This window comes from Lissotriton helveticus, chromosome 7 (genome assembly GCF_964261635.1).
Source record: "Lissotriton helveticus chromosome 7, aLisHel1.1, whole genome shotgun sequence".
NCBI lineage: Eukaryota > Metazoa > Chordata > Amphibia > Caudata > Salamandridae > Lissotriton > Lissotriton helveticus.
In genome coordinates this window covers 361,513,154-361,526,243 of record NC_136068.1, presented here as the reverse complement: position 1 = coordinate 361,526,243, position 13,090 = coordinate 361,513,154, and the positions used below count along the sequence as shown (strand labels likewise).

The 13,090-nt window shown below is 47.7% G+C and overlaps 1 protein-coding gene across 2 annotated transcripts in view; it reads left to right on the top strand.

Moving 5' to 3' along the window:
- Window positions 1–13,090, top strand: part of ITCH (itchy E3 ubiquitin protein ligase) — a 981,537-nt gene that overhangs the window by 562,389 nt on the left and 406,058 nt on the right. For both annotated transcript variants that reach the window (XM_078652175.1, XM_078652176.1), the window contains exon 13: window positions 10,871–10,999. In XM_078652175.1, the coding sequence (XP_078508301.1) occupies window positions 10,871–10,999 (129 nt within the window). The remainder of the gene's footprint in view (window positions 1–10,870; window positions 11,000–13,090) is intronic.

The window sequence follows — 13,090 nt, the reverse complement described above, 5'->3', positions numbered from 1 at the left end:
GACACAGCAACCTTGGCCTCTGAAAGACTAGTCCAATTTTTGTCACAAAAAAGTGATATAAACATTCCTCCACCACCATTGTACCAGCTGGGTAACATGGTGTAGTGAAAAAAACTAAAATTGGAGGTAAAAGCAGAAATTATAATGTTGAGGCAATCAATATATTGAGATTCATAGGTACGACAAAACATTTATGGACCTAGCACAGGTGATGCTCTTTAGAGAAAGACTTTGAGAGAGGGTGAGCAACCCAATATACCCTTGCGGGCTTGGGCAAGTGATAAATTCAGAAAAGTGGGCCAGCAAGGGATTTTATTTGAGTTATTAATATCAGCAACTTGGGGACTATAGTTAATTCAGAACCCACACTACTGTAAATTAGTGGCTGAGAATAAAAAAAATCTCTAATACAAGAGAATAATGTTACCACACTAACAGAATAAATGAATACAATAACCAGGTTTTTTGAGTCAAAAGATTATTATTTTCTTAAAGACAAAAGAATTTGTTTGATGATATACCAGGGTACAGAAAAAAATGCATTTCAGATATACAAGGGGTATCTCATACACTCCTATAATACATCAGAAAGTAAGTCTAAACTGCTAAAGTAAAATAACACAATGACTTCAAATCCAAGAGTAAATGAAAATCAATCGTGGTTGATGAATAACGTGCAGAATTAGACTCAATTGTCGAGGCTTTATGCATCTAAGTGATTACTCTAACTATGAAACATCCAGCTGTTTTTGCCAAATACGCTGTCGCTGCCGAAGTGGACAACGGTGTTGCCTCGTATTTTCGACTAGATAAATTGTGACACCCTACCAGCTGCAATTGAAGCAATAAACACTATGAAAGTGAATGGTGGCTGTCTTCTGCCTCTTTCTTGAAATATGCTCTAAAGCATTTTCTACATTGAAGTCCCTGGTCCAATATTTGACAGTGTCCTCATCAATTGATTTATTTCAACCAATATCACTGACCCAAATGGGAAGTGGAAAGCCTATGTCCTGATTATGGTCTTATGAAATAATATCGCAAAGACCGAAACGTCGACAATTGAGTCTAATTCTGCACGTTATTCATCAACCACGATTGATTTTCATTTACTCTTGGATTTGAAGTCATTGTGTTATTTTACTTTAGCAGTTTAGACTTACTTTCTGATGTATTATAGGAGTGTATGAGATACCCCTTGTATATCTGAAATGCATTTTTTTCTGTACCCTGTTATATCATCAAACAAATTCTTTTGTCTTTAAGAAAATAATAATCTTTTGACTCAAAAAACCTGGTTATTGTATTCATTTATTCTCTTTAGAGAAAGACAGCATGAAAGGACTTGACTGAAGTACATTAGACACGTTTTATGATTTTCAAGGAGCAGTGTTACCACTGCACAGGGTGAACCAGTGACTGTATCCCTAACTGGGGGCTGTGTGAGCATACTCTGAAATTCAAGAAACAGAGGAGAAAGAAGGCCAAAATAGGGAGCTTTTGAATCCATCACTGGCTTTGAGAGCTTTTTTTTGCTTTTGTAAATGGATTAGTGTGCACCTAGTATTACTTCAAATTCATACCCTTATGATTTACTAACAAATGCATCGGAAACATCCACAAAAGATGCTTTTTAAGAATCTTTTGCCACTTACTTCAAAGGGAAAAGTAAACGCTATTTCCATGAAGAGAACACAACTGTCTGATTTAAACCATGTTTGCACTTAAACACAGGGACGCATTTGAAGAACTTAAGAAACAGAGCAGTTTAGCAGTCCTTCTCTACATAATGAACTTAGCACACCTTGTTTTCCTGCTTGTCATTCAGGATACTTTTTTTTCGTACCAGCATTCACATTTGTTGCAAGAAGTTTAACATCATGAAAGAAGCAGTGCCTGTTCAAACGGTGTAAAGAAAATCCTAATGGTGGTGTTAGTACCCTTAAGTAGGCAAGAACATAACATCTACCCTTGCTTGAAAGATTCATTGAAAAGTGTTACAGGCTAAACCAGCATTTCTTCAGGACTTCAACGCTGTCATCAACTCTGCTTTCCTTCATGTTTTACAAAAACAAATGTGATACCATCCAATAGAATCCAAGTGCTGGGGATATACTCGATGTACAAGAGTTGTCATCTTCTGTTTACAGAGTGCATGGTATTTATCATGCCCTAGTTAGATTTCTGTTGGGCCATACACTTCTGGTAATAAAATGCTTTTTGTATGCTGTAGATATGTACTCCTATCTAAAGAGGTCACTGACAATAAGTGAACTTAACAGTAAAAGACGAATAGTTTTTAAAGGGCCAATACTGGTACTGCATTTGCCACTATATTACGCAACAGAATCTTCATGGTTTTTCTATGTTTGGGGCTTTATAAAATCTATAAATGCACTTAATAAGCCCCTCAGAATACAGCTTCATTAGCAAGAGAAGTGTGGACATGGTGTTAAAATATAATTTCAGTAGGTGTAGACGCTAGATCTAAATGCAGTCTGGTAATGGTAGTTAAACCTGAACTTTTTTAGGTCTAGATTAAGTCGGGAAAACAGGTCATTGCCAGTCTCGTGTGCATGGAGGATGGTTAACACATGGTGGTGAGGCCTTGATATGAAAAGGCTTACTAACAAGTTTATTTTCTTATGTGAATGGCAAGTTGTTTCTCCAGTATTCAATCTTTCATAGATTGACATGCTTGAATCTTCCCCGCCGTTATGGTGGGAGACCCACTGTATTTGAAGCAAGCAGTACTATGTAAGTACATTAACCGACCTAGAGAAAACAATTGACATTATTATTCAACTCACATTGTTTTAATAGACCCAAAATTCAGCCATTCAGAGACAAGACCCTGAACCACTCTTCTCCCTGCAGAGCCACCATACCTCAGATTTCCTAATGCATGTGGTGTGTGAGGGAGTCATCCTGAGATCTGTTCAGTTTCAGAATTGTCAACGTTTGAACTTCGCCTTCTCTCCAGAAAGGATACATTAGACTGCTACAGCTCTGAGGTACTGTTTTCTTCAGTATTTTACATAATGTCAGAGAGATCTAAGGAGAGGCTTTTCAGGCCCTGCAGTTGTTGTGGAAAACTAAGACTTTTCTCAGAAGATCCCCATAAGGAGTGGCTATTCAGTTTACCTCCTCATCACAAACCTATGGACTGTAAACATTTTGTAAAGGAAGTCAGACTTCTTCTATGGCTCCAGAAGAATAAGTCCCGGTCAGAATCTGGTTCTGATTTCGATGAGTGTCCAAGTTGCTCTCCATTGGAGCGTAAATGCAAAAATGAGGGCTCTGCCTCATGTGACGATGACCCAAAAAGACTTAAAGCCTTCGGGAACACCTCTAGGTCTGTAAAATCAGTCACTAAGGACTCCTCTTCAGGTTCCATTCAGAAGAAATCTTCTGCCCCTTTCTTCTGTGCCTGTCACTCCTCAAAAGATCCATCGTCGGCGACAAGTAGTCAACAGACCTGTGGTTGACGACAGCTGCGCCAATGAGAACTTCATTGACATGGCGCTCCCTTTCACTTCCTTTCACCACAGCGTTGACGGTGTCTCCATCAATTTCGTTGACAGTGATGATAGCTTCATCGATGAAATCGGTGACGACCACCACCTTGTTGTCAACGGCCATCCTGTCAACGGCAGCCTTCATGTCTCCGGCGCCGAGACCAACATCGGTGGCCATAACGTTATGGAAGAAGATCACATCCTCTTCGTCATGCACAAGTCCATTGATGAAGCAGAAAAAGGACACGCTCTTAACGGAAGGAGCTTCTAGATCATTACGACCAGACTAGACTTCACCAAGTAAGGTCTCCTCGTTGCCTCCAGCTCATCTCCTTGTCACAGAGGAATCCGGAGATTAAGGAATGTTTGGTCCAGCACTACAGGTATGCAAAGAATGTAATTTTTTTTTTGACAGAATTTCCTTACCAGTTGATGATCCTAAGTGCTTTTTGGGGCTTGTAAGACTGCTTAGTGGATGAAATTGCATTTTTAATTAAGGTAACTGTACAATTATGCTTTGATTTTCATTGTGAAATAGGCAAATACCTAATTGCATTAGGAAAGTGACTGCCTTTTAGAGATCTGGAGTTAAGATATTTTTAGGTTTCTGGTGTGTAGACCTTTGGAGTTGGGGAGGCATGGGTGCAGTATCTATAAGTTCAAAACTACTTGTAGCCTTAAGCAGTCTTTGATGTGAAGGATAGGAGATTGGGTACCTTAATTCTGTGTGTGTCTGTGTCTCTGAGGCGAAGTACACAAGATCGGTGGAGGTCCTGCTTTGTTCATTAGTGATTGTTCACAGTTGACATACTCATATGCCCTGGTTTCACCCTGTTGTCAACTCTAACTGCCAGTGCCACCTGGTTCAGTGCAGGAAACTTACTTTTATAGCCACTTAATATAACTTTGAAATTGCTGTATAATGTACAAGGAAATGTAACTTTCTTTTTTGACTTGGGTTAAGTTAAAATTCATTGTTGTGTAAAGCACCCCCCTACTAATTTGTGCATGAGCCATTTATTAGGTCTCGCCTGTCAATGCGCATGCCCATTGAGCAGAGCGAGACTATAGGGCTTTAAACAAAGTTTACCTAACTGCGGCGATTTGGTGCTGTGCCCGTGGCTTTTAGGTCAATGCGCTTGCGCATTGACCTAAAATGCGCGTGCACATCACCAAATCGCCGTCTGTTCCCTCAGCCGCATTCCTCCCACACCTTTTGAAGTGAAGCTTAGCTTCACTTCAAAGGCCCCTGCTGCTTAACACCCTCTCCCCACTCCGCCCCCTCCCCTGCCCGCCATGTCGCATTTCTCCTCCCCCCCCCTCTCTGCCTTCAATCCGTCTTGTTTTATAAGTGATGTAGGCGTAGGCGAATACATCACCAACAAGCACGTGTGTAAATTCCATTGTTTATAACAGCCTGTCTCTTTTTTCTTTTTTTTTTTATTAGGTTTTATGCGGTTTTGTAGGTTTTGTTGCAGTAACTACTATATGCGCACTATTCACGTTTTGTTATTGCGCCTGTTTTGAACCATCCATGCGTCCGCCTTTGCAATGTTATCTCAGCCGAAACATTACTTAACAGCCACGTACACCACTGGTCCCACGCTGCACTCCTTCACAGAGCGTCACCCTCCCTGCATCTGTTGATGCCAAAAATAAACAGCAAGTAGACAAACATTCCACCCGCGTGCAATGAGAGACTTGCACGATGGATTAAATGCATATGTAAATGCTTCTAAATATTTGTACTTTTTTTTTGTTGTTTTTTTACTAAATGCTGCGCAGACGCGAAGGCCGCTGGACTTCCTTGAAATAAACATCCTCTGTCTCCAGGGCTGTCTCTCAGGAAAGGGTCGCTTTAGACACCATAAATTGTGCTTGCTGCCCCTCCCCGTACACTTAGCAGGCCCCCACACGGCGGCCTGCAACAATGGCAGGGAGGCGCCTCTCAACACATCATTAAGGCTGTTTTACCAAATGCAAATACAGCAGAGGCGCCTCAAAGACCGTCTCATCTCTCACCCTCACTCACCCTCAACCCCTCACCCTCACTCACCCTCACCCTCACTCACCCTCAACCCCTCACCCTCACTAACCCTCACCCTCACTCACCCTCAACCCTCACCCTCACTCACCCTCAACCCCTCACCCTCACCCTCACTCACCCTCACCCTCACTCACCCTCAACCCCTCACCCACCCTCACTCACCCTCACCCTCACTCGCCCTCACCCTCACTCACCCTCACTCACCCTCACCCACCCTCACCCTCACTCACCCTCAACCCCTCACCCACCTTCACCCTCACTCACCCTCACTCACCCTCAACCCCTCACCCACCCTCAACCCCTCACCCTCACCCTCACTCACCCTCACCCTCACTCACCCTCAACCACCCTCACCCTCACTCACCCTCAACCACCCTCACCCTCACTCACCCTCACTCACCCTCACCCTCACTCACTCTCAACCCCTCACCCACCCTCACCCTCACTCACCCTCAACCCCTCACCCTCACTCACCCTCAACCCCTCACCCTCAACCCTCACCCTCACTCACCCTCAACCCCTCACCCTCACTCACCCTCAACCCCTCACCCTCACTCACCCTCACTCACCCTCACCCTCACTCGCCCTCACCCTCACTCACCCTCACTCACCCTCACCCTCACTCACCCTCACCCACCCTCACCCTCACTCACCCTCAACCCCTCACCCTCACTCACCCTCACCCACCTTCACCCTCACTCACCCTCACTCACCCTCAACCCCTCACCCTCACTCACCCTCAACCCCTCACCCTCACCCTCACTCACCCTCAACCACCCTCACCCTCACTCACCCTCAACCACCCTCACCCTCCCTCACTCACCCTCAACCCCTCACCCTCACTCACCCTCAACCCCTCACCCTCACTCACCCTCACCCTCACTCACCCTCACCCTCACTCACCCTCACTCACCCTCAACCCCTCACCCTCACTCACCCTCACCCACCCTCACCCTCACTCACCCTCAACCCCTCACCCTCACCCTCACTCACCCTCAACCCTTCACCCTCAACCCCTCACTCTCACTCACCCTCACTCACCCTCAACCCCTCACCCTCACTCACCCTCACCCTCACTCACCCTCCCTCACCCTCAACCCCTCACCCTCTCACCCTCACCCACCCTCAACCCCTCACCCTCACTCACCCTCAACCCCTCACCCTCACTCACCCTCAACCCCTCACCCTCACTCACCCTCACTCACCCTCACTCACCCTCACTCACCCTCACTCACCCTCACTCACCCTCACCCTCACTCACCCTCAACCCCTCACCCTCAACCCCTCACCCTCACTCACCCTCACTCACCCTCAACCCCTCACCCTCACTCACCTTCACCCACCCTCACTCACCCTCAACCCCTCACCCTCACTCACCCTCAACCCCTCACTCACCCTCAACCCCTCACTCACCCTCACTCTCACTCACCCTCACCCTCAACCCCTCACCCTCACTCACCCTCACTCACCCTCACTCACCCTCACTCACCCTAACCCTCACTCACCCTCACTCACCCTCACTCACCTTCACTCACCCTCACCCTCACTCACCCTCACCCTCACTCACCCTCAACCCCTCACCCTCACTCACCCTCAACCCCTCACCCTCACTCACCCTCAACCCCTCACCCTCACTCACCCTCACTCACCCTCACTCACCCTCACCCTCACTCACCCTCAACCCCTCACCCTCACTCACCCTCACTCACCCTCAACCCCTCACCCTCACTCACCTTCACCCACCCTCACTCACCCTCAACCCCTCACCCTCACTCACCCTCAACCCCTCACTCACCCTCAACCCCTCACTCACCCTCACTCTCACTCACCCTCACCCCCTCACCCTCACTCACCCTCACTCACCCTAACCCTCACTCACCCTCACTCACCCTCACCCTCACTCACCCTCAACCCCTCACTCACCCTCACTCACCCTCAACCCCTCACCCTCACTCACCCTCAACCCCTCACCCTCACCCTCACTCACCCTCAACCCCTCACCCTCACTCACCCTCAACCCCTCACCCTCAACCCCTCACCCTCAACCCCTCACCCTCAACCCTCACCCTCACTCACCCTCACCCACCCTCAACCCCTCACCCTCCCTCACCCTCACCCTCCCTCACCCTCCCTCACCCTCACTCACCCTCACCCCCTCACCCTCACTCACCCTCACCCCCTCACCCTCACTCACCCTCACCCATCACCCTCACTCACCCTCACTCACCCTCACCCTCACTCACCCTCACCCTCACTCACCCTCACCCTCACTCACCCTCACCCTCACTCACCCTCAACTCCTCACCCTCACTCACCCTCAACCCCCACTCACCCCCACTCACCCCCACTCACCCTCACTCACCCTCACTCACCCTCACTCACCCTCACTCACCCTCACTCACCCTCACTTACCCTCACTTACCCTCACTCACCCTCACTCACCCTCACTCACCCTCACTCACCCTCACTCACCCTCACTCACCCTCACTCACCCTCACTCACCCTCACTCACCCTCACTCACCCTCACTCACCCTCAACCCCTCACCCACTCACCCTCACTCACCCTCACTCACCCTCACTCACCCTCACTCACCCTCACTCACCCTCACTCACCCACCCTCACCCTCACTCACCCTCAACCCCTCACCCTCAACCCCTCACCCTCACTCACCCTCAACCCCTCACCCTCACCCTCACTCACCCTCAACCCCTCACCCTCAACCCCTCACCCTCACTCACCCTCACCCTCACTCACCCTCAACCCCTCACCCACCCTCACTCACCCTCAACCCCTCACCCTCACTCACCCTCACTCACTCTCACTCACTCACCCTCACTCACCCTCACTCACCCTCACTCACCCTCACTCACCCTCACTCACCCTCACTCACCCTCACTCACCCTCACTCACCCTCACCCTCACTCACCCTCACTCACCCTCAACCCCTCACCCTCACCCACCCTCACCCTGACCCTCACCCTCACTCAACCCCTCACCCTCACCCTCACTCAACCCCTCACCCTCACCAACCCTCAACCCCTCACTCACCCTCACTCACCCTCACTCACCCTCAACCCCTCACCCTCACTCACCCTCACTCACCCTCAACCCCTCACCCTCACTCACCCTCAACCCCTCACCCTCACTCACCCTCAACCCCTCACCCTCACCCTCAACCCCTCACCCTCACCCTCAACCCCTCACCCCCTCACCCTCACTCACCCTCAACCCCTCACCCTCACTCACCCTCACTCTCACTCACCCTCACCCACCCTCACTCACCCTCACTCACCCTCACTCACCCTCACTCACCCTCACTCACCCTCTCCCTCACCCTCTCCCTCACCCACCCTCAACCCCTCACCCACCCTCAACCCCTCACCCACCCTCAACCCCTCACCCTCACTCACCCTCACCCTCACTCACCCTCAACCCCTCACCCTCACTCACCCTCAACCCCTCACGCACCCTCAACCCCTCACCCTCACCCACCCTCAACCCCTCACCCTCAACCCCTCACCCTCACTCACCCTCACTCACCCTCAACCCCTCACCCTCAACCCCTCACCCTCACTCACCCTCACAACACATATTGTGTTACAATAGGTGTCACATTTGCGATAGATAAAACTATTGGCATTGTAAATAACAAAGCTATTAATTCGCTATTTTAAAAACAAGCACATACATAAAAATGTGTCCTTTACAATACCAATAGCTCAAACTTTCCTAATGCGAGACATATTGCATTGCTGTGCTTCTCTCTCCTGCTGCACTCTCCTGCTCTCTAGAGATGTAGCATAACGACCAGAGCTGCCATATAAGTCACGTACATACAAAACATGTTGCATTCCAAATGCTATAGGTGTCACATTCGCGAAAGTTATAACTATTGGCATTGTAAATGACAAAGCCATCAATTTAGCAATTTTAACAACGAAAAAATAAATAAATTATGTCATTTACAAGACCAATAACTACAACTTTTCTAATGCGAGACCTATTGCATTCCAACCCCACTCATCCACGCAACGCCACTCACACACGCAACGCCACTCATCCACGCAACGCCACTCACACGCGCAACGCCACTCACACGCGCAACGCCACTCACACACGCAACGCCACTCACACACGCAACGCCACTCACACACGCAACGCCACTCACACACGCAACGCCACTCACACACGTAACGCCACTCACACACGCAATGCCACTCACACACGCAACGCCACTCACACACGCAACGCCACTCACACACGCAACGCCACTCACACACGCAACGCCACTCACACACGCAACGCCACTCACACACGCAACGCCACTCACCCACGCAACGCCACTCACCCACGCAACGCCACTCACCCACGCAACGCCACTCACCCACGCAACGCCACTCACCCACGCAACGCCACTCATCCACGCAACGCCACTCATCCACGCAACGCCACTCATCCACGCAACGCCACTCATCCACGCAACGCCACTCATCCACGCAACGCCACTCATCCACGCAACGCCACTCATCCACGCAACGCCACTCATCCACGCAACGCCACTCATCCACGCAACGCCACTCATCCACGCAACGCCACTCATCCACGCAACGCCACTCATCCACGCAACGCCACTCATCCACGCAACGCCACTCATCCATTTGCAAAACGAAAAATGTCAAACTCTTCTATTGCGAGACCTATTGCATTTTCAATGCTTGTTGCTCTCAGTAACTCTTTCTCTTTTTTGTTAAATTAGGAATTTCAAGTGTTTTTGTGCTTATTCTTAAAACTGATTCCATGTATCCTTTATTGTTTCCTTAATTTTGCAAACGGTTCCAATTGGAGTTCCAGTTCAGCTGCAGGGGCAGCATTAGCCCAAAGCCCCTCTGACTCCGAGTCATTGTGAAATTACACAAATGCCTAATGGTGTCAGCGATTTGAAACTGCAAGGAGCTAGGGAGATTTTTCACTACAGAGCACGGGTGATAGGGAACAACGTGAAGCCTGGACAATGAAATTAATGTTTTACATGCAAACATAAAAAGAAATTGTTAAACGTTTGGTTAGATAAATCTTTGTTTTTCATGGTTAATATGACTCCTTTTTTTGTTTTTGTTTTTGTTTTGACGGCGGTACAGTACTTTGGTGTTGCAACCACATTTGTAAGAATACATAGACTAAAATATTGTTCAAAAGTTTCTATTTGCACTCAGTCTAAGATAATGTGATTGATTCAATACCTGTCCCTGCTGTTAAGTCCAATATATATTATGCCATTTTCAGTTATTTGTTCTTCATTCCAGAAATCTGAATGAAAAACCACTGCCAGAAGGGTGGGAAATGAGATTTACAGTTGATGGTATTCCATATTTTGTGGATCATAATAGAAAAACTACAACCTACATTGATCCTCGCACTGGGAAATCTGCTTTGTAAGTTTTGCTTTTAATACATATATTCTTTGTTTGTTTTGCATCTATATATTTGATATCATTTTGATATATATATATATATATATATATATATATATATATATATATATATATGTATATATGTAGAGTTTTTCTCATCTACTTGCATATACATGAAAGTAGTGTGGTACCTGGAACAGCGTTGGATGTTTGTATTTTGGTGGCTCAATATGGAAGAATGGTGTTTGAGTAATTGCACTACTGTATTGGAAGACACTGGCCTGCGAAGCTAAAAGAGTCCTCTGGCTACAATACTATCTAGAAGAGCTGTCCAAACACCAGTCTTCATTGGAAATATGTCAATGATTTTCCCTATACAACACACCAGTTTCCAGCTATTTCTTTTTAACCTCCCTTAGGCACTAGGTAAGAGCAATGAGCAATTGTGTCGATATCTCCAATATGTTCTTTACAACTCCTGCAGTTGATTTCTACTACTTACCTTTTTTACGAGGATCTAATGTGGACTTCAAGATTTTGAAGCTTACCTTTTTGATTGGTTGTTTTTTTGTTTGCTGTTTTTTTTTATATAACTTTATTTATATGATTTTGCAAAAAGAAAACATACAGCGGTATCTTCTCGTGTGGTCCACCAGAAACAACAATAAGCAGCAATCAGAGTGGAGAAATGATAAGAAATCATACAGATCATCAATGTCAAGCAGAATGTACATGTGCAGGAGATCATATCCAACAAGGGCATTACAAGGCCAGCAGGGTTCATAGTACAGATGGAACATATACAGTCCCTGAAAGGGAAAAGCAACATTGCACAAAAGAATTGAAGGCAGTAAAGGAAGACTCCAGGCACCTGCAGTGTTTATAAGGAGAGGTCCCACACTTTCCACAATCCTCCATATAGCATCCTCAAACTACCACAACAGAAAGCCAGAAGCACACGCCAAGACCTCATGGCCGTTCACACCTCATCTCCCGGCTCTGGGATAGTATCATGCATCGACCCCACCGAATCCGTCTCCACAGTGGTTCTAAGGTAAGTTTTTAATGGCCCCCATATGTCTCTAGGCCTACTGGCCAGCGGCTGTGTTTCGGCGTAGATGGCATTTTGCTCCTGAGCATCGTTGAGCCAGTCCTTAAACTTTGGGGCTCTCCCCCGTCCCCACCTACATGCCACTCTCCTCTTAGCCAGCAAGAGGGTAAGATCCAGGAACTTTCTGTATGGCATCGTTGAGCCAGTCCTTAAACTTTGGGGCTCTCCCCCGTCCCCACCTACATGCCACTCTCCTCTGAGCCAGCAAGAGGGTAAGATCCAGGAACTTTATGCATGGCTTAGGCGTGTGCATAGTGTAACCTAACAGCATAATCAAGGGATCCCTGTTCCGAGTACCCCCCCACAATAGCCTCCAAGGCCTTATGGACCTGCGTCCAGTATGCCCACACAGAAAGACATTCCCACGCCAAATGGAGAAAACCAGCACCTGCCCCGTGACAGCGTTCACATCTGCATTATCGGATAGCTGGAATCTATATTTCTTAGCCGGCGTATAATACAGCCTCTGTAAAAACCTATAATGAATAATCTTAAGTCTGCAGCTAGCAGAGATATTGGCTGTGATACCACAACAATATCTCCATTGCTCATCAGTGACCTCCCTACCCAGTTCGTCGCCCCAGCATGACCGGGCAGACCCCTCAAACCCCGGTCTCTGCGCCCTCACACTACCGTAGATTCCAGATACCAGATGTAGCCCATCCGCTGAGCCTAGCATAAAGTGCAGCGGGGGTAAACTCTCAGGCTCGCGCGGAAAGTCTGGCAATACATCCCTCAGTCCTTGACGCAGCCTTACATAATAAAAAATCTCAAGCGGAGTGGGACGTATATCTTTAAAAAAAAGATCCATGGTTCGAAATTGCCCATCCAAGAACAAGTCCCCCCATGTAACTATCTTGAGGCGCTGACATAAAATCTGGAATCCCTTTTCTTGTAGCAGCACCAGTTTGGGATGATAGGTCAGGGGCAATTGCGCCGAATAAAGCAATGTGAAGCCTAATACTTTCGCTATCCGTCTCCAAGCATCTATTGTGCACGTG